This window comes from Cariama cristata, unplaced genomic scaffold, assembly GCF_000690535.1.
Source record: "Cariama cristata isolate BGI_N322 unplaced genomic scaffold, ASM69053v1 scaffold1492, whole genome shotgun sequence".
NCBI classification, from domain to species: Eukaryota; Metazoa; Chordata; class Aves; order Cariamiformes; family Cariamidae; genus Cariama; species Cariama cristata.
In genome coordinates this window covers 21139-44125 of record NW_009604202.1, presented here as the reverse complement: position 1 = coordinate 44125, position 22987 = coordinate 21139, and the positions used below count along the sequence as shown (strand labels likewise).

At 35.3% G+C, this 22987-nt stretch overlaps 1 protein-coding gene across 1 annotated transcript in view; it reads left to right on the top strand.

Annotated features, from left to right (window-relative positions):
* Positions 1-4004: 4004 nt before the first annotated feature.
* Positions 4005-22987, top strand: part of LOC104157928 (CUB and sushi domain-containing protein 3-like) — a gene marked incomplete at its 3' end in the record, with an annotated part of 38893 nt that continues 19910 nt past the window's right edge. The window contains exons 1-5 of the mRNA XM_009695475.1: positions 4005-4083; positions 5528-5713; positions 7101-7295; positions 9019-9192; positions 21543-21716. Coding sequence (XP_009693777.1) covers positions 4005-4083; positions 5528-5713; positions 7101-7295; positions 9019-9192; positions 21543-21716 — 808 coding nt within the window. The remainder of the gene's footprint in view (positions 4084-5527; positions 5714-7100; positions 7296-9018; positions 9193-21542; positions 21717-22987) is intronic.

Genomic DNA, 22987 nt, shown 5'->3' with positions numbered 1-22987 from the left:
GCCACTTTACCCATGAGCCCCTCTCTGTTAACAAGCAACAAATCAAGGAGGGCACCTTTCCTAGTCGGCTCCCTTAGTCGGTATTCCAAGAAGTTGTCATCCAGATGATTTAGGAATCTTCTGGACCTGTTTGTACCAGCTGTGTGGCATTCCAGTTGACATCTGGTGAGTTGAAGTCCCCCATAAGGACAAGGGTGGATGATTTAGAGGTATCCCTTAGTTCTTTAAAGAATAATTCATCAGTGTTGTCATCCTGGCTGGGTGGCCTATAGTAGACTTCCATCACAACATCTGCTTTGTGTATCCCTTAATCCTTACCCAGAGGCTCTCAACTGTGCCATCACCAACTGCAAGCTCCATGCATTCCAACCCCTCTATTACAAACAACACCACCCCCCGCCTTGCCAGCCTTACCTATTCCTCCTGAAGAGCCTGTAACCATCCATCATGGCATACCAGTCACAGCACTCGTCCTACCAGGTTTCACTTATGCCAATGATGTCATATCTCTGGGACTGGGCCAAGGCTTCTAGCTCCTCTTGCTTGTTCCTCATGCTGTGCACATTGGTGCACATTTCAATTGCGGTTTAATGTACCCATCACCTTGTGGGGCAGTCTGAAGGATCTCACTAGCATGCAGTCTCTCCGACTTTGGTGTGCCATCCCATTGCTTGTCACTAACTGGCCTAGTTTTTTCCCTATCCCCCTTCCAATCTAGTTTAAAGCTCTGTCAATCAGTCCTGCTAGCTTCTGCACAAAACCCCTTTTCCCCCTCTGAGAAAAGTGCATCCGATCAGATGACAGTAGACCCGGTGACGTATAGACCATCCCATGACTGAAGAACCCGAAGTTCTGCCGATGACACCAGTCTCGGAGCCATATGTTGATCAGTTGTGTCTGCCTGTTCCTGTCAGTATTTTTCCCTGCCACTGAAAGGATCAAAGAAAAAACTACCTGTGCACCTGATTCTTTGGCCAATCGCCCCAAGACTCTGAAGTCTCTTTTGATTGACTTTGGACTTCTCTTTGCTACCTCATCACTACTGACATGAAGGACCAATAACAAATAATAGTCCAAGGACTGTTGGACATTAGATAATGACCAAACATTTCTGTGATAGACATGTTTTTTTGGGCACTTTGGATATTCCATACTTGTAATTTTTTCCTGTCAAGTTGTCAGATGTGGCAATAAATTGTCTTGATCTTTTCACATTTTTCCCTTAACTAAAAGCTAAATTTCTGTGCAAGTTTCCATATATATAAAATTCGGCTCATAACTATGTTAAACTAAAAATATTATTGACTGATTCCTTGGGACCTCTGTTGTTTATATGAAAGGCTGTTGTCAAGCATTTAATGTGATGGGATGAAACTTGTTTCTTAGAAGTTTAAGGTTAAGGGAAAGATATATTGTTCTTGTGCCACAAGATTGAATCTGTTAACATGGATAATATGACTCCAGATTTATGAAGTCATTAATGGAGATTTTTGAATACTGAAGGAGTAATTAATCTCAATGCTAAATATAAAACATCTCAGGTTGTATCTACAAAATATCTGATATATATTTTGCTGATTGCTGAAAGAGACAGAATTTGCAGTATTTGACTAAGTAGTGCTGTAGTGTTTGTTGGTGCTCAGGATCATAAGCAACAGCTGTTAACCCATTACAAGTCTTTCTGGGTGGATATTAGTTTTTATACCCTGTTGAATGCTGGCTCTTATGTAACTGGCCACGGACTTGGTTCTGGCAACTCCATTATTGTCTGAAACTTCTTTTTATCATTAACAAGTACTTTTGAAGGAAGAGGTTAGCTTGGCCAGTTATGCAATAAACAGAGTTATTTGATTATATATTGGTTATACCAGCTTTTGGTTATCTTCCTCTTTGCACAGATAGGTCTACCTAATGTTTACTGCTGCAGTCCAAGCTGTTGAGGAATTTGAGAAACAATAAACACCAGCTAGGTCATATGTTTTCATTTTACTGTCATGGAGGCTCAGTTTCTTTCTTCAGTGATATCAGGTGAAATAATACAGCTTTGTCAGATATTTAGTAAGAAGTGAAAGACAGACCTTCTGGCTTAGTTGACTTGCCACTTTTTATTCCTCTGGGATCATGTCCTCATATCCTCTGGAAGATGGAATTCAATTACTCTCTTGGGGCCTTCACTGTTTCGTAATCACTGCTTATTTTCTTCTAAACGTGTTTATCTCTAGTTGCCAGTAGATATTGTGATAGCCATAAGGTATATGTTTTTATGGTTGCCCAGATGAGGTGATGAGCAAATTAATAATAGTTTTCTGTGATCTTTTCAGTACAGTGTGTCCCTTTTTTTTTTTTTTTAATTTACATTTCATACACATTTTCTTTTTATGGCAATTCAAGTATATTTTAGCACTGTACTGTCACCTCTGTTCTGCAAGTTGCAATATCATTAGTGCTTTACCTATGTCTCAGCTGTGATTATTAGCTTTGTGACAGCTCACAATAGGGGCAAAAATAGATTATTCTTTTGTATCAAATACTATACATAGGCTGAGAGGCTTAAATTTTCATATCTCTCTGCAGGCAGCCTAGGTGGTCTCTTAGGGTTCAAGATTCCATTTCAAAGTAAAGTACTTAAGACTTAAGTGCCTAAGCCCATTCTTGGAGATCTGACCTGCATTAGATGTATGATGTTAAAATGTGGAAATGGTTTAGTTTTGATTTTATTCCCAAAACAGGCAGAGCATTATTTAGAGACAGATCTTCTCTTGGTATGTTTTTTCTGCTGAATAATTAAAAAAAAAAAAAAGAGTGGCTTACACTTTCTTTTGCCAATTTTCAGCTTCCTTCTCCAAGTGATAAGGGAGCCAATGAGGAGAGGTGCTATGCTGGATCTTGTTCTCACCAACAAGGAGGGGCTGGTGGGGAATGCGAAGCTCAAGGGCAGCCTTGGCTGCAGTGACCATGAAATGGTTGAGTTCAAGATCTTAGGGCAGTGAGGTTACTAGTCAAGGATCACCTCCTGCAAGCCCAGGAGCGATGCATCCCAACCAAAAGGAAGTTAGGCAAAAAAGCCAGTAGGCCTGCATGGATGAACAAGAAGCTCCTGGACAAACTCAAACACAGAAAAGAAGCCTACAAAGTGTGTAAGCAAGGACAAGTAGCCTGAGAGGAATATGGAGAAATTGTCCGAGTAGCCAGAGATCAGGTTAGGAAAGCTAAAGCCTTGACAGAATTAAATCTGGCCAGGGACATCAAGGGTGAGAAAAACTTCTATAGGTACATTTGTGATAAAAGGAAGACTAGGGAAAATGTGGGCCCTCTCTGGAAGGAAATGGGAGACCTGATTACCTGGGACATGGGGAAGGCTGAGGTACAGTACTTAATGACTTTTTTGCCTTGATCTTCACTGGCAAGTGCTCCAGTCACACCACCCAAGTTGGAGAAGGCAAAGGCAGGGACTGGGAGAATGAAGAATGACCCACTGTAGAAGAAGATCAGGTTTGAGACCATCTAAGGAACATGAAGGTGCACAAGTCCATGGGACCTGATGACATGCATCTGTGGCTCCTGAGGGAACTAGTAAATGAGGTGGCTAAGCCACTATCCATCATATTTGAGAAGCTGTGGCAGCCCAGTGAAGTTCCCACTGACTCTAAAAGGGGAAACATAATCCCCATTCTGAAAAAGGGTAAAAAGGAAGACCTGAGGAACTACAGGCCAGTCAGTCTAACCTCTGTGCCCAACAAGATCCTGGAGCAGATCCTCCTGGAAACTATGCATAGGCACATGGAAAACAAGGAGGTGATTGTTGACAGCCAACATGACTTCACTAAGGGCAAATCAAACCTGACGAATATGGTGGCCTTCTGTGACAGGATTACAGATTTGGTGGATGAGGGAAGAGCAACTGACATCATCTACCTGGACTTGTGCAAAGCATTTGACACTGTCTCATATGACGTCCTTGTCTCTAAATTGAAGAGACAGGGATTTGATGGAAGGACTGCTCGATGGATAAGGAATTGGACGGTCGCAGTCAAAGAGTTGCGATCAACAGTTTGATGTCAAAGTGGAGACAGGTGATGAGTGGTATTCCTTAGGGGTCTGTATTGAGACCAGCACTGTTTAATATCTTTGTCGGCAATATCGACAGTAGGACTGAATGCACCCTCAGCAAGTTTGTTGATGACACCAAGCTCTGTGGTGCACTCAACACACTAGAGGGATGGAGAGAGCTCAGGCTTGAGAGGTGGGCCTGTGCGAACTTCATGAAGTTCAACAAGGCCAAGTGCAAGGATCTGCACATGGGTGGGTTAGTCCCCTATAGCAATACAGACTAAGGGATTGTGAACCTGGGTTAAAGTACCAGATTAAAATGTTTTTATTTTGGTGGATGAGAAACTGGACATGATCTGGTAATGTGTGCTTGCAGCCCAGAAAGCCAATCGTATCCTGCCTGCATCAAAAGCAGCATGAACAGCAGGTCGAGGGAGGTGATTCTCCACCTCTGCTCTGCTCTCATGAGACCCCACCTGGAGTACTGCCTTCAGTTCTGGGGCCTCCAACACAAGGAGGACATGGACCTGTTGGAGTGAGTCCAGAGGAGGGCCACAAAGATAATCAGAGGGCTGGAGTAGCTCTCCTAGGAAGGTAGGCTGAGAGAGTTAGGGCTGTTCAGCCTGGAGAAGAGAAGGCTCCGTGGAGACCTTAGAGCAGCCTTCCAGTACCTAAAAGGGGCCTACAAGAAACCTGGGGAGGGTCTTTTTACAAGGGCATGTAGTGATAGGACAAGGGGCAATGGCTTTAAACTGGAAGAGAGAAGATTTAGATTAGATATTAAGAAGAAATTCTTCACTGCGAAGGTAGTGAGGCACTGGAACAGGTTGCCCAGAGAAGTTGTGGATGCCCCATCCCTGGAAGTGTTCCAGGGGAGGGTGGATGGGGCTTTGAGCAACCTGGTCTAGTGAAAGGTGTCCCTGCCCATGGCAGGGTGTTGGAACTAGATGATATTTAAGGTCCCTTCCAACCCAAACCATTCTATGATCTTATTCAATATTTTTGAAAGGATATTTTTTTTCTGCTTTGCAGGATGAAAAACAGAACGTTGGAAGTTAATTTTAGTGCTTTACCAGAGGTCACACAGTAGATTGTGATGGAAGAAACCTGAAACACAAACTAGATTTCTAATGTCTCAGAGTTGTGCTTTACTCATTCAACCATGCTGATCTTATTTTTCCAGATATTCTCTATTCCCTTTTATTTGATTATATTCTGCATTTTGAATGGATAGCTTCAGTTATGAACCATTGGTCTTAATTTGAACCTCCTCAATCAAAAGACAAAAACTTCCTGGGATTTAATTCCCTAAAATTTTAAGGAAATGTATTTGTAGGCTTAAAACACACATTAATGAGTTAAAAATTCATTTTTATGAATTTAAGACTGTTGATGTTACAATGCATAAACCCTTTGAGTTAAGCAGAAGGTTATGGTGAAGAAGGTATAAAATAACTATGTCTTTCTCTTTCCTCAGCAATATCTTGTGGAATTCCTAAAGCTCCATTAAATGGTGGGATATTAACAACAGATTACTTAGTTGGCACTCGTGTTACTTATTTTTGCAATGATGGATATAGACTGTCAGCCAAGGAACTTACTACTGCAGTCTGCCAGCCAGATGGTACCTGGAGCAATCACAATAAAACACCTCGCTGTGTAGGTAAGTAACATGTAAAAACTCTCCAGCTAGTAGGAACCTGGCTGTAGATTTTGTTTATTTATCCAAGGCACAAATCTTCACATTACTTAAACTTTCAGCTTCAGTTACTTTGATCTATGAATAATTACGGGTATTAAATTATTGTGAAACACATATTTGAAATGTATATATCTGAAATACATATTGAAACATTCTGTGAGAGCAGAAGAAATACACTGGAGATTATAGAATATATTCAAACTGATAATTAATTTACAGCTAAATCAAAGTTAATGGTTGCAGAGGTTTATGCAAAAGTCATCTCTTCAGTGAAAGCTGCATCGTTCATATACTGTTAACAAACCCTATTTACTATTCAGAATTGCAAAGTTCCTGGTACTCTGGGATACTTGTTTGAAACTACTACTTATTATTTATATTCACACCATCATTATAATCCTACACCATCTAAACTTGGGGGAACATCATTGAAGAGAAAATGCGTGTTCAGTTCCAAAGAGAAGTGGCTACCATCAGTTATAAATGGGGTACGAAATCCCAGGTGATCGTAAGAGTGATACAGAAATGTCAGAGTGTCTGATGCACATTAAGATTTGGATTATCTCACCCAGTGAATTTTGGAAAGGAAAGAAAACATACCCTAGAATAATTTTCAAGGATTTTTCCTTTTTCCTTTTTTTTTTCTTTTTCTTGTTCTTGTAAACTGTATTCCCTCATGCCTTTTTCTCTATCTAAAGAACCAGTCAGAATGGAGAGAAACTAAGTAGTATCTGACAAAGATTTTCCTCTGCGCCTTTTGATCGTGGAAAAAACTGTTATGCTTGTTAGCCTTTTTCTATTAGGTTGGGGTTGTAGAACATTTTTATTTGGTTTTTGGAGGAAGAACAAGTAGAGTTTAGACATGAGATAAAAATTCACAGCTGCTGAAAAAACAGCTTGGATACAGATATTATTTTATCTGTCACCAATGAGCAGCGTCTCCCAATGCATCTTTAAGATCTAATAGAATTTACCTGGGTATAAAAATAATTCCTATATTGAAATGTAGCTGACATTTTAGTAAAGATTCTGATGTCTCATGTAAGGTGTCACAGGAGTTCCATGACTATCAGTCTACAGTGAATTCAATCATGGTATAAATTCTATCTATCTACACCAATTGCATGGCTCTGCATAAACAGTCACTGCTCTGTCCTGGACAGTGGTCATTATTAATTAAATGAAAGAACTTGTACCTGCTCACCACAGGCAATTTCAAATACAGCTTTACTCTTCAAATATTATGTCACTGTGTTTAATACATATTTCTGAATTAATAATAGTACAGCTTTTCCTAATTTGTCTGTACTAAGCCACAAATAACTATGTGTTTTTGTTATTTTGGAAGTTGTTACATGTCCAAGCATCAATTCTTTTACACTGGAACATGGAAGATGGAGAATAGTAAATGGTTCACATTATGAGTACAAAACAAAAGTAGTTTTCAGCTGTGATCCAGGGTATTATGGTTTGGGACCTGCATCTATCGAGTGTCTTGCTAATGGCACCTGGAGTTGGAGGAATGAGCGGCCTTACTGCCAAAGTGAGTACATTTTGTACCTGCATCTGCTTTACAGACTTCAGATAAAAATATTTTATTTGGCTGAATTAGAAATTACCTAATTAAATATTGGAATCAATCAATTAGAAAAATGTTTCCTGGCTGGAATTCCTGAGTATCCTAAAGGCTATTATTTACAAATACAATCCATTAGGTTTAGTGACAAGGAAATATCTGTAAGGACACTTCTGGATTTAAAAGGTCTCTAAATCTATAAAGGTACAAATAAGTAATAGAGAACATTTTCCTATATATTTTTCTAGGTCAGGAATGCTGTATAGGCTAGAAAAATGCAAAAACTTTGTATTCTGTCTGCACACTTGATAAATAAAATGATCTCTCCTTTCAGCTGGTTACCATATAGTGTGCAAATCTACATCATTCTTACCATTAGCTGGCATCTTGATAATGTGCAACAGCTACTTCTCAAAAAAATAAGTAATTAATATTCAGATACTTTAAACAAGCTAAATGTGTGGCTACAGTTGTGCTCCCTTCTCCCACCCCAGTGAAAAGCAGATTTCTTTATGTATTTAAATTTAGACATCTGTTTTTCAAAACTGTGGGGTTTTGGGTGTGCTTTGAAGCCCCCAAATTCTTCCTTTTTGTGAAACAACACATGACGTACACTCTGATAGAATGGGATATGACTGTGGTTTTGCTGCATGTATCTAAACTGTGTGTATCTGCATGTACATGTATAAACCCACACATAGCCAAAAAGCAGGAAAAAAATGTGTAGATAAGCCAGATAACTGTGGGTTAGAATATATTTAGAATTTATTGAAAATATATTTGAAACTAATAAAAAAAGAGGCTGAAAAATGCAATGACAAAGGCAGATTAATTATATTGGCAATTAACCTTAATTTTGAGTTCTTTATAACCTACTGGAAATTTAATTTATAATTTAGAGGATTTTTAGAAGTCTATTGCAATATTTCATCTCTGCTAGTTTTAAAAATATTGTGTATATGTCTATCTCTCCCTGTTTGTATAGATATTTTGCATACTATGTGTGTATTTGTAACCCTTTCTTCTTTAAAAAACAAATATTTTTCACTTTTTTGGGGGAAAATATGTGTGCAATGTTACCACTTATATTCTTTTTGAGCATAAGTACATGAGCTGCTTTCACCCTTTGATAATCCACCATCTTGTCACTAATAGTAAAATTCTTTTTACTAATTTTTAAAAGAAATTTTTTGAAGAAAAATTATGATTTTGAATCAAAGATGCTTTGAGCTGTAAATAAATAACAAGGAACTCCATTGTTCACTCATTATAGCAATGTATTGTGTGAATGCTAGGGTAAGCATTATGAACTAGAAGATAAAAATTACATCATCCCAAAGAAACATAAAGATAATTTTTAAAATCACAACAATTATGATATTCCAATATTAAGAAAAAGCCATTGATAAAGTCCAGGTTATTAAATGGCAATTAATAATATTCTGAATGGTGGGGGGTTTTAACTTTACAGATACAATTTTAATTGCTCCTTCCCCTCTCTTTCTTAAGTTTAATTTCTGGGGTAGTAATAGTCTTTGTATGCAGAGTTTTTCATCTATTTTTTCTACAGAGAAAAATACTTCAAGGTGTGAAATTTATTTATCTGGTTTACTGGTTGATAAGTATTAGTGTATGTGTATTTGTGATACTCAGCTGTACATTTCTGTTTTGTTTTGGTTTTGCCATAAAGTTATTTCTTGTGGAGAACTCCCTACACCTCCAAATGGAAATAAGATTGGAACTCAAATCACGTACGGATCTACAGCTATATTTACTTGTGACACAGGATACATGCTAGTTGGCTCTGCAGTGAGGGAATGTCTGTCTTCTGGACTCTGGAGTGGAATTGAGACCAGATGTTTAGGTATGAATACTACTGTCATGGCTTGCCTATTTTCTTTCTCTCTGGCAGACAAAAGTAAGCAAAGTGAATCAGGTTGTCTCTTTCTGTTAGCACAGACATTGAAGCGAGTTCTGCATTTTAAAATGTGTGTGGCTGGGTTGTTTTTCTTATAAAATTAAAACTATGGTTACCTTTCTACAGATTGAATCCCTTTTTCAATATCGTCCCAACACGCAAAACCTGATTCATTGGATTGCTGCATATGTCTTTAAAGTAAATCTATATATAAACAGCAAGACTGATTCCAGATGTGTCAGCTTTAATACATATCCTCCATAAAATATCTGTATAGTAGAGCTGAACTCAGTGTTTATGTTATAGAATTAATCTGTACACCTGCAAAAGATGCAGGGGAAAAAAAAAAAAAAAAGTTTGTGGAAACTTTAACCGGAGCACTCAACCTTATTTCTGAGAGAAAATCGCTATCCAGACACTATTTATAGGGTTTGACACCCTTTAGATGTGTTACTGTGTTAACTCTAAGACATTGATTTTAACTCTATATGCAATTGACATTTTAGTTTCAGTTGAAATCAAAGCTATGATAGTTTTCTGATTTTAGAATGCAATATGAAAGTCGTGTTGTACCTTGTCACTTGTGGGGGCATGAGAATATAAAATAATATCCATAAACAGAGACTTTCAGACGAGTCTGAACTAGTATATGCATTAAATACAGGGGTATGTTGCAATATCTCCTTGTGCAGATTGCCATATACCTTTTTAGGCTACTCTCCATCTCAAATAATTTTCCCCTCTGTAATACAGCACTATTTGGTGCAAATCTTCACTTAAGCTTAATTTGAATGACTCAGGAATGAGCAAAAGTATTGCTTATCAAGCTACAAGTCTGAAGCTGGAATGTTTCCTGACATAAAACTGAGGGGGACAAACAGGCTTTGTTTATGTTTCACATTTACAATGAAAACCATTTAGCAGAGGGTGAAAAAAAAGGAAAGATCTCAATGTTTGATTTTCTTCTAAGTTGTTAGAAATTGTAAGACAGACTGTTTTAAATCTAAAAGTTTTGGGGCATCATGGTATGTGTGTAATCAAAATATTCTGACTTTTTTTGTTTGTTTGTTTTTACTGGTTTGTTCGCAAACATTACAGCTATTATAACTTTATGCCAAGTGAAGATCAACAGAGAAAGAATTGAATTTCTCCTACATTTGCGTGTAGAAATAAAAACATAATATAAGCTTAATAATGGTAATAGGTTTCATAATTTTTATTAAAACTTATAAAAGAAGACCTTGAAGTAATTAATTTTCAGATGAGTCAAAACTTTTTTTACTTCTCAAAGAGATTAATTATTATTAAGTTCATATACTATAATGTCCAGTAACAATAAACAGTTAAGAAAATGTGTTAAAACAACTATATGACTAGAGGGGAAAACAATAATATAAAAAATACATTTTATATCAGACTAATAGGACTACGATAAATCTTCAAATTTATATCTTCAAAGCTTTAATGATGGCAAGGTGTTGAAGAGAGCATGAATAAAAGTTTTACTTACAGAAATAGAATGTAGTACACATCACATATAGCATACGAAAAAGCATGTTTAGCTTGTTTAAAGAAAAAAAAAAAAAGAAAAGCTAGTGACAGAGCAAATTTATAAAAGAGAGAGAGTAGTGGCTACCATATTTGCACTTGCAGCAACACTACCTGCTGTGCTACATCACTGTGCAGGAATGAGCTTTCTGGAAAGACTCAGACTAACTCCGTTCAATTCTTAATTCTTCAACAGGTAATTTGAGACTTAAGATAGAGGGATAGATTCAGCTAATGACAAAACAGAAGTCAGAAATTTGTTTAACAAGGTTGAGAAAGAAAGTGTTGTTGGAAGGTGGAGGTAATGGAGAAAATTAAAGAAATGGTAGAACATGGGAGAAAGGAGATAAAATACAGCAGGAAGATCTAAAGAGAGGGTATCATAATGATCTGAGAAATACATTTTTGTGCAACTTATGAGTAAATTCTAGTGTTTGTTTTCAATCACTGAAAAATAGTAAGAAAAAAATTTAAGTTTCACTTTCTACTTCTAAAGCTTTTCTGCTCACAGCCATAAACCTTTTTTATCTTTTATCTTAGAACCTTTCCACTTTTACTTGCTGAAAAATATAGTTATACATGGACTCAGGTGGCTACCAGTGAATTTATATTTTAAGCTTTGAAGATGACCTAAAGAGTACACTTAGATTACATTAATGAAATCCTACAGGGTAAAATAAATTCCTTTTCCAAGTATTTTGTTTAAAAATACAAGTTATATTTCAAAGATGCTACTGAAATAATTTCACTTAATCGTTGTGTTAGACAACTTAATTTTCATTCTAGTTATGTGTAATTTGAAAAATTTATGAAAGGTGGAATAAATAAGAATATAAGTATCAGCAACAGAACCTAAAACTAGTAAGTGTTGAACTTGATTAAGTATAGAAGAGAACTAGAACATGAGTAAGCTTTAAATCACAAAAAAATATTCACTAAAATCCAAATTGTGTTACAACACAAATAAAATTCCATGACATTGTGGACAAAAGTGCATGATTTTAATGAGGGACATAATTGTGTCAGAATATGCTGATAGTTTTCACAGCCCTTTTTTGTCTTTGTTTTTCCGTTCCTGCTGCTTTTATTACAAGGAGAAGGATAGCACTTTATGGCTATCTTAGGAGATAGTAGATGGCAAAGAGAATTAGAATATTTAATACAACTGCCCTCCTATCTGAACCTCACTTTTTTTTTTTTTTCCCCCCAGAATACCTAAATAATAATATAGTACTGTGTGAGTAATCATATTAATGTAATGATCTTGGCTTGATCTTTCATTGAATGTAGAGGGAAATTGAGTTCTGGATCACTATTCTTGTTCTCTATAGCTGGTGAGAAGAAACAATGTTCAAATTGAAAAAATAAACAAAGCAAAACAACAGAGAGCTCCTGAAGTCATTCAGCTGTAGAAGTTTTAAAAACAAATAAATGTTTCACGAGGTTTTATTGTGAAAAATATCAAAATAATCACTTTAGTCTTTTAAAATAAAGTAACTGTCAAAGACAAAAACAATGACTGTTGTGTCTTCAAGGCTACAGACTGCCTATCACAATTTATTGTGCTTGATCTTTTTCTATACTGAAAACATTAAATCAGTTTCTGGGGGAAAGTCTGTGGAATAAATCCTGGAGAAACATTCAGAAACATAGAATAGAGTTCTGTTGAATATCCTATGCATAAAATGAACTGACAAATCTGTGTATTTGTTATACATTTTTCACGTGAAAAATATCTAAATATTTGATGAAGAAATGAATTGTTCTGTTTCTGTTTATATGAAAACTTAGCATATCTACATTATTTTTTTATGACATTAATTTTATTTGCTTTAATTTACTGAAATGAATAACAATGATCATTAAAATATATATTTTCGTAACTGTAAAAAAGTTTTGAGGTGTTTTTATTTATTTATTTTAATGCCTGTAATCAGCCATTTATTAGACAGAGCATTTCCCAGAATGGAAATAAATAAGGTCTGCTTCTTTAACTCCATAGTACTTTCAGATTTTTTAACTGTTATGTGAATGATGAATAAAATTTCCTGACATTTCCTAAGGTTTCTCTAAGACTGAGATTTTTTTCTCTTTCTTCATTAGCATTATTTTCAGACTTTTTATTAACTCAAAGGAGAAGCACTATCAGAAGATCATTACTTTTACAATGTCATAATTTAAGGATAAGGGCTACTTCATTGTTTTGGGTTTTTTTTAGCTAATGTAGCTTGGCAGGAGGAAATACATAGACAGTAAGCAGCACAATCTTTAAAGTGACTGTGAATAGAAGTTGATGTGGTGCAGGAGATCAGTATGTGCTGAAATGAATACTCTTGAGATCATTTGTTGGATTTTAAAATGTTTCCTGTATTGTTTTGGTTACTATGTCAGAAAACCTAGTTTAAAAAAACAACCAAGTAAAGCTAAGAAATAAAAATATAGCGTGCTTTAAAAAGACTTTTTGTTGGATCTCATTCTTCATATACTAATAGTATCAACTGTTTTCTTAGATTATTCCAAAGCATTCTGATTTCTTTCTAGGATCTTGCTCATTGTTAATGTAATGTACAAATCTTCATACTTCTCTTTGGGGGCTATGTAATTTTATTGAGTTTCTCTCATTTGTGTTAGTTGCATGACTAAAAGTAATTTTAGAAGATGCTTAGACATCACTTCAATGAAAGCCATGTGAAAAAAAGATTATTTTTAACCAGTTGTCAAACTCATTAAAGGAAAGATATCTTATGCAAACTTTTTTTTTGTTGTTAATTGGTGAGCTTACTCCAGCTTTTCACATTTCTTTAAGTTGTGAATCCATCCTCTGCAACTCAGCTGTACTACGCTTAATGCTCATTTCTTAATTCCTTCTTTCTCAATTCCTCCTGACATCTAAACATATTGATAAAACAGATCTGTTGATATTCTCTCTCTTATTTACCAAAATTAATTGCTGTCATTTCCTACATATGTCCTAGGAAAAAATCAGCAATTGCTGGAATGATAGGTGTGTTCAGTTCTGTAAATTAGTATTAAATCTGAAATCAAGATAAACAATGAAATACTAGTAAATTTTTTTAAGTTCTATAAGATCTCATATTTTGTTGTTAATCTTGATGTTATTAAATGATATGCTTAGCTCACTCAGAGAACTAACCACACCTTTATAAATGCTAAGTATCCGTATGAAATAAAATGCAGAAATGAAAAATGGAGTTTACTTGGTCAATGAGACATATGGAGGTGTGTTTCCAATACATGACTAATACTAGAGGAGTTTTCATTAAAGACAGACAGGTAGCAGAAAAAAGCTGATTGGGTTAGAGTGAGCATTAAATGTCAGCATTTGTTCATATTCGCCATAAAATAGTATCAGGAATACATTTAATCTCTTCTGAGAGAAATAGTAAACCTTACTAAACCATGATGATGTATGAGAAAACAGTATCCAATAGTTCTGTACAGAGCAATGCTGTCAATAGGGTAAAAAGAGTAGCAGACATACCAGCTGGGGCACAGCAACCATGTAAGCTGACAGTGAAGAATATGCAGTGCATGACTCCATCAGTACTGTGGAGAAGTGTGTAGAACAGGTAAGGATCTACTATTTAGCACCTCCAGTCAATTCACAACTGAAAGATAATGTGATAATGGACGAAATTTTTTTTCATGAGATCAGTTTATAAGAGGTATGTACATTAGTGAATGAAAGCACCAGTGGAGAAGGTAGATAATCAAATCAGAAGGAATGAAAAGATATCAAATTTATGTATGTTGTGGATCAATTAAATCAGCAACTGAAATATATATGTATTTACGTTATATGGAATTTATGTATTTGGAAAAGCAAGGTAGAATGTTATCTTTCAATTCTTTTATTTGAGAGGAAGGTATGCATACTCAGGAGTGAGTGTACCTTTAAATTTCTATCAGATATGGAAAAAGGAACCATAGTATTTCTATTCTCCCAATCAGCTTTCAGTCACTGAAAGGCTTCTGTGGTTATGTATCCTTTGAAGTGTAGCCTTTCTGCCACTATTTTCATCCTTAAAACTTTTTGGAAAAACATACAAGAAACTACATCCTCTTTGCTGTTTTAAAACATCTTCTTTTAAACTCATGATATTTCAACTGGAAAAAACCTGTATCTCCAGTGATACTGAATTAATATATCTAGAGTTAGCCATATGCTTCTCTTTGTTCTTCAGTACTACTGCATGATAGTAACTACTAGACTTTCAAATGAGGTATATGATGTTTCATCTCTAAAGAATTATTCAGCCATTTCAAGGGATTCAGCAGACAACTTCCCTCTGTGGGCCATGGATTAAAAAATATTTAAAAGAACATTACCATTCATCCAGAACAGTTTTAGTACAGCCTGAACAGCTGACAAGGTGAGAATCTTCTGAAACTAGCAGGAGAAAGACCCCAAGCCCTGATTTTGTCTGGGGTTGTGCCAGTGTCATTTCAATACTGTGATTTTCTACAGAAGATGTTGATTATGAACAGGAGGATGTAAAAAACTATATCCTTATAAGAAATGCAAGCCCTGTAGAGAAGAAAGAAATTTCAGCAAATAATTCTTCCCTCCTCAGCTGAGGTCATCTTGACAGGTTATTTAACTTTGTTGAATAATAACCTAAATCTGGTTTTCAATACTATATTAATATGTAGACTTATTTCACTACTATGCTCATGTTTGATATTACTGACAGCTTGAATAAGCACAGGCACGTTTTTACCATTTAATGTAAAGATTCTCTATTCCTACTCTTGAATCTCAGAGAGTAACCTGCAGAAAAGAAAATTTATTTGCCGCTGAGGTTTCAAAGGTTCTGACGCTAAGTTATTATGCTCATTCTTCATTGCTAGAGCTGGGTTTCATGTCAAGTTAGGTAATTTATTTAGTGCTCATACATTATTAATATTCTTCATTCCTACTTTTTGACTAATTTTGGTTCTTAATAGTATTTAATGTAGTTATTCTCCTCAAGCTTTGCTAGCCTGGAAATTGAGAACGTTACAGTGTTTATTTCCCCCCCTCAAATCTGCTACTCAGTAAAACGTTCACATTTAATCTTTCTTCATAGCATTCACTCATTGCCTGTACAAAAGTGACAAAAGTATTTTTTATTCAGTATTCAGTAAAAAAAAAGTCTTTTTATTCAGTATTATAAATTACAGGTTACATTAAGACCCAGGGGCCTCAACTGGATTCATAGAACAGGTCTTTTATATCTGTATTATAGAAAAGATGGAACTACACCCAGTCTTACAATACAGCAGTAAAATAAAGACACAGACAATGAACAAGGTTATCCTGAAAACAGTCTAGAACAGCCTAGTCTAAAATAGTCTAGAATCCTAACCTAGTGTGAAGTCAGCTGTTTGCTACTAAGATGTTAGAATGTATTTCCCCCACCCCCGGTAATAGTAATTATGATAATCTAGTTGTTGCAAATAGTTTAATGGAGATTTTCCTTAACATTTGCTAATTTTATTTCAACTTTTCTTCTATCCATAACCCAGTTCATAATGCAGTGCAGTAAATGTTCTATTTCTTATGTGTTTGTATTTGGCAATGTACCATGCAAAGGTGTATTTCTTTTTCTCTCACTCATTCATTCTCATAAATGAAGATCAGAAATACAATATTGATCTTACTGCTTAAATCACTTCCTATGTCCCATATTTCCTACAAATCGTATATGACTGTTTTTCTTTTTTTTGTTTGCAATTGCCTTCCAAGGTGACTACAACAGTTTTGTATTTGCTTGTAATTGGCCTTAGAATCAGAATATTAGTTTGGGGATAAAAAAGTGATATTCCATTAGATAATAACAGTACTATTAAGTCTTTTATCCATGATAAGTAAATATTTGATGACTTATTGGCTATTTAAACAGGAATATAAATTGGTAATAGAATCAGTATTTCTTAAATGCTTTTTTATCTATTTCAAAATAAATTTCCTGGCCAACAGGAAAAATTAAAAAAAAAGGACAACATTGTTGCTCAGTATTTGAATGTTTGTTTTCCCAGCAGTATTCTTTAGTTTTTTCTCAGCAGTCCTTTGCTTTCTACTTCCTTATCTTTTTACATCTGTTTTCAGTTTTCTGCCATAGTTTTTCTGGCAGATTTTGTTTGTATTTACAGAGAACTCTCTCAATATAATACTCAGTTTACAATATTTGCATTCAGTCCCCAGTGAAAACACTCCAACTGCAGAGCTTAGCTGCTGAGTAATTTTGTATCAGGGTTGCATTTAGGAGGAATAATTTAGCTATCTCATTGCAAAAGACAGTTAACCACATCTTATAGTTATATTGAATAAAGGCTAGTTATTACAACAACCAGTTTTATAATTTTATTCAGTTTCATTATACCAAATTTCACAACTAAAGTGTTCCTTTTCCATAACAATTCAATTGGGGTAAATATGACATATTGCTCAAATAAGAACAGATTTAAAATCATGTCCCTTTATGGCTTTGCACTATTTTTTTGTAGTAGTGAAATGGTATGTTACTTCTTGTTTATAACAGTGCCACAAAACTGACATCAATTAAATGGTAGATTATATATACATAATATAAACAAGTAAGTGGAAAAAGGTTGCAGGGATACAGCTGTGAGATAAAAGGAAAGAACAGAATTGACCTATGATGCCATTGCACAATAGGTATGTCTCATTCAGAAACAAAGACAGTTTCTCAGAAAACTATAGGTGTGCAGTATTTGTTTTTCTCAGACTACCAAAGAATCATCAGTAATCTGAAAGCTTTGAAAACTTGCCACAATCAAAAAACCCTTCAAAACTGCAAACTCACTATTTTTATATATATATAGATAGACGTATAGATGCAAACACATAATACACAAAGAAAAACATCAAATGCTACTGAATGGCAGTTCAAAAATTCATTTCAGAATGTTAATAAGGGGAAATAAATATCTTTATTTGTCACAAATCCCTTAAAATAAGAGTTTAAATGGAAATTCTGAAAAACAAGAGCAGACAATCATAAAAGCTACTGGGATATGCAATAATGAATAAAAGCGTATCCTTAATGTATAATGAACATTTTGGAATTTTTTTTTCATAGTTATCTTAAGCGAAAAATGACAAAAGGGAAGCATTCTACTAATAGTCATGAGAAAAATAAATAAACACCTTGCTTTTAGAATAAATACAACAAAACCAGAATATAATGGAAAAGGAATTAAATAACACTCTTCCAGATATGTGTGTGAATGGTGGTGGGTTTTTTTGTTGGTTTGGCTTTTTTTTCTTACTCTTCTTTTTGTCTTGATATTGGAGATAGGAGTAGGCTCTACTATTTAAAAATATATATACTTCTTTGCTAATAGTGACTTGTTCACAATTAGTCATGCAATATAGTTCGTACTTCAAAGATGTAACTGTTGTACAGAGTGGGAGGAAATAATCAAGGCAGAATGATTTGAAATAATAGAATCATAGAACAGCCCAGGTTGGAAGGAACCGTGAAAGATCACCTGATCCAACTTTTCATGGGAAAGGGACCTGAGGTGGGATTATCCAGCACTCTGTCCTGTCACATCTTGAAAACTTCCAGTGATGGTGACTCCATCACATCCCTGGGGAGGCTGTTCCAGTGAATATTTGTTCTTACTGTAAAAAAAAATCTTCCTTATGTCAAGATGAAACCTCTCCCAGTGCAACTTGTACCCAATGCCCCTTGTCCTCTCCATGTGATTCCTTGTGAAAAGAGAGTCTCTGTTCTCTTTATAGCTGCCCTTTAAGTACTGAAATACTGTGATGAGGTCCCCCTTGAGCCTTTTCTTCTTCAGGGACTAACACCTTCAGCCTTTCCTCACAGGGCAGGCTCTCCAGCCCTTTGATTATCTTCACGGCCCTCTTTTGGACCCTTTCCAGTGTGTCTGCATCTTTCTTCAGTGGTGGGGACAAGAATGGACACAGTACTCCAGGTCCAGCCTGACAAGTGCTGAGTAGAGTGGGACGATTGCATTTCTGTCTCTGCTAGTAATGTCTGATTTGCCTTCATTGCCTGCACTGCTGACTCATGGTCAGCTTGTTGTCCACCAGGACCCTCAGGTCCCTTTGAGCAAAGCTGCTACTCAGCCACACAGATCCTAGCCTTTACTGGGCTCTTTGGTTATTCCTTCTTAGGTACAGGACCTTGCACTTTTTGTAAACTTCTTATACTTCTTGCTAGCCTACTTTTCCAGTCTGTCCAGGTCTCTCTGTGAGATGGCTCACCTTTCAGGTGTATTCATGTCACCACCCAGTCTGGTGCCATCACCAAACTTGTGACAGTGCTTTCAATTCCATCATGCAATAATTTATGAAGATCTTGGACAGTGTGAGGCCCCATATCGATCCCTGGGGAATCCTACTTCTGACAGGCTGCCAGCCTGAGTAGAAATCATTGATCACGACCCTCTGAGTGTGGCCTGTTAGCCAGTTCCCTACCTCACATACCACTCACCCAATCTGTACCTTGCCAGTTTGTCCAGAGAAGGCTGTGGAAAACAGTGTCAAATGCTTTACTGAAGTCCAGGTAAACAACATCCACTGGTCTCCTCTTGTCAACAGAAGATACCAAAGAAAGTTAAAAGAAAAGAAGAAAGAAAAAAAGAAACTCAAAAGTCAAAAGAAGTCAAAACTAGGGTCTGAGAGGTTCATGACAATGAGAGGAAGTAGGCTGAGAAAGCGAGAAATTTTAAGTTATCTTAAATTTTATCACACTAGAGGGAGACATTAATGCAAGACTACAGGTGATTTACAATTAATTTTTCATCTGTTGCAGTTGTGTGTTTTTTGTAATGTCCAACACAGTTGCAGAAACTGCAGTGTGATCTTAGTCACCTGATGTGTTGAATTACTTCAGTTTCATTCCCTCTGCACAGGAAACAGAGCTTGACATTTCTGGTGATGTATTCTACTTCCACTCTACTGCCATAAAGCAACACTAAAATCTTAATTAAGAACTAGGACAAATATTGTAATTAAATGCAATTAGAAAAATATTTCCTTGGACATCTGAATCACTGCAAACTGCCTGGTTGCACTTCTGACAGAAACTGATCGTTTCCAGCTCAGTTTTTATTCCTCATTTGGTTAGTCCTGTTTATAATCACAAATAACATAGAGAAATTGGGCTCATTGTGGCATGTTCAAGAAAGTCTACTATGTACTGAACAGATTACAACTTTCCTGGAGAATCAAGAAGTACTCTAACAAAAATTTTATAAACGTATATAATGCCATCTTATGCCAAAAACCATAAAACAAATTTAAAGTATGCCTAGTCCTTATGTAACACTGAGGTAAATGGGAAGGGGACAAACGGGGGAATATACCTTTGAACAGTACCAGATTTGGACTCCTGTTCCTTATACAGACATTCAAATTGCACTCATCAGTTTAATCTGTGTGAAGGTTCACATACTAGCTATATTGTAAATTCTGATGATTTTATCATGATTCATACGATGAAATACTATACGAGGCTTAAGTTGTCAGACATAAGTTATAAGAAAATCTCAGATTTGCAGGGGTTTTTTTATAGGAAGTTTCTAGCCCTGAAAGAATGAGGCAAAATGCTGGAAATTACATCAGATCATTATAAACACTTAAAAGCTCAAAGGAAAATAAACACCTAAACTATATTGTTTCTGAATGTCCTCTCTGATTAGCAACCCCATGTTTTGGGGGTTTGTTTTGGGGGGAGGGGGTTGAGGAGAAGTAGAGGAGAAAAGTAGAACAGAGGAGTTTAGGTGGCTGGCAATATTTTTTTTTTTTACTAAAGCACTGGCTGAAACACTGCTTATTTTTCTTGCTTGCCTTATTTGTTTTTGCAGTGAGTTCTCTGCTATATGTCACAGTCTTCATGAGATCAACCATTCTCAGAGGATCTTCCATTACCACATTATTTGCTGAATCACAGTGCCCATTTTCCAGAGTTCATTAAGAAAAATAGTAACAAATGACACATGGTTCATTCTTTTTCCCTGCCTCTCTCTAGGTTAGATGTCTATTTGTGACTTTCTTGGTGTAAATAAAATATTTCTCATATTTTGAGAATACAAAGTAGAAGATTAGGGGAAGATATCAAAAGGGTTTTGGTTGCAGGACATTTGGGTGTAGTTGCACTGACTGCCTTTAACCCAAATATGTTAATCTCTTTGGGATTCCTCTGGGATCACTGGGAAAGAAAAAATGTAAGACAATCCAGAGAGTCAGATTCCAATAATCAATTGTCCAATAAATTGTAAGAAGGCTATATGGATTGATATTTATAATGGATTGATATTTATAATATATAATATTTTTATTTGTATTTATATGGATTTTTAGTATTTATTTAAATGTATAATGGTGTAATGTTAACTTTATTAAGTTTAATCTTAACCAAAATAAAACTAAAGGAAATAATACAGAATTTTACAGGTTTTAAGAAAAAGGAGTTACTCATATTTTTTGAAAAGAAATCTGATAACATATATGACATTTAATCTCTTTGCTACACTGTCTTTTTGTAATTTTTTCTATGTATACAATCCTACCTATATAAATGCAATACTGCAGTTTTCCCCAAGTTGACAAAAATAAACCTTTGAATGAAGTCAATAGAAAAAATTGAAAGATGTTCAGCATTTCTTTGTTTTAATTATGAAGGTATATTTAAAATTTCTCTGGAATATTTACTGATTTATTTATTTATTTACTTTGAAAAATCTAGCTGGTCACTGTGGTATTCCAGACCTTATAGTCAATGGTCAAGTAATTGGAGAAAATTATGGATATAGAGACACAGTTGTATACCAGTGCAGTCCTGGTTTTCGGTTGATTGGTTCTTCTGTACGAATATGTCAACAGGATCACAACTGGTCTGGTCAGCTTCCATCTTGTGTGCGTAAGTAAGCATGGCAACACATACTGATTTATGTTACAGGGATGTCTCTGTCAGACAACATGAGGAGTGACTTTGCAACTTAGTATTAATTTAAAAAAAAAAAAAAAAGATTTAAAACAGATCCTCAAAAGTGTGTGGGCACCTAAAATCTGTGATTCATCTATCAGGTGAAGTTTAGTGTTGTCACTTAAAATTTCCATTGCATCTTTTGGTTACAAAATAACTGTAATTTATATGTGAATATGAAACTTCTTCAAAAAGTGATGGGATTTGGGCACCCAGGTACTCAAATTTGAAAACTGCTTTATGTCCCTTAGTGGCTTTTGGAAATATTAAATGTAGATTTACTTCGACTGCAGTAGTTAGATAAGTAGATATTCTTGATATGCTGTCAGCACTGATGATTAAAATGTTTTCTTCAACAAACTTATACTTTTTTTTTCTTCTCCTCACAGAGATACTGTTATTTTGTTTTCTGGTTTGGGTTTTGGCTTTTTTAGCATGGATTTTGTATTTTGTTAATGAGGCTCCTTTTGTGTGATGAGCATGTCAACATACCACATGAAATACCATTAAGTAATAATAGAAAATGCTCTATTCCATTTAGGGAAATTTGAGAGGTCTTGAAGAATTCTCAAGCAAATCACAACTATGTTTCAATAATTCAGGTTCAGTAATATCAGTGTATTGAAAATATATTAATCCGCCTCCAAATATTCTATTTTTATAGCTACATTTTTTGTAGCAGAAACTATCTGAATGAATCATAATACATGTTAATTGATTACTGTTACTGCTCAGTGTTTACTTTGTTTTACATAGAACTAGATATACATAACACTACTATGATTGTATTTCTTAATTTTGTTTCCACTTTATGATATAGTAATAGATCATTACTTCTTTATATTACATTTCAGATCAACACACTACAGGTAACTGTTAAGGCAATAAAATTAGACACCATTAATCAAGAATTTCTAAATTAAAATGTTAATGTTAGAAGTGAAAAAAAAAATTGGTTTTGATGTGCTAACAGCAGAGAAAATGGAAGCTACTTGTTTGAATACAGGAGGATGTGCAATACAACAGTTCAGAAAAGGACACAAGACTTGGGGAAAAAGCTTAGACTTGCAAAAGGCTGCTATAAAGAGCAGCTACCTCTAACTTTGTGATAGATATTTAGGAACAGGTCCACTTCGGATCAGAGGTTCAAATGAAGTGTAGAAAAATAGTCTCAGATGTCTCTATTTATTTAACTTCAGATGTTT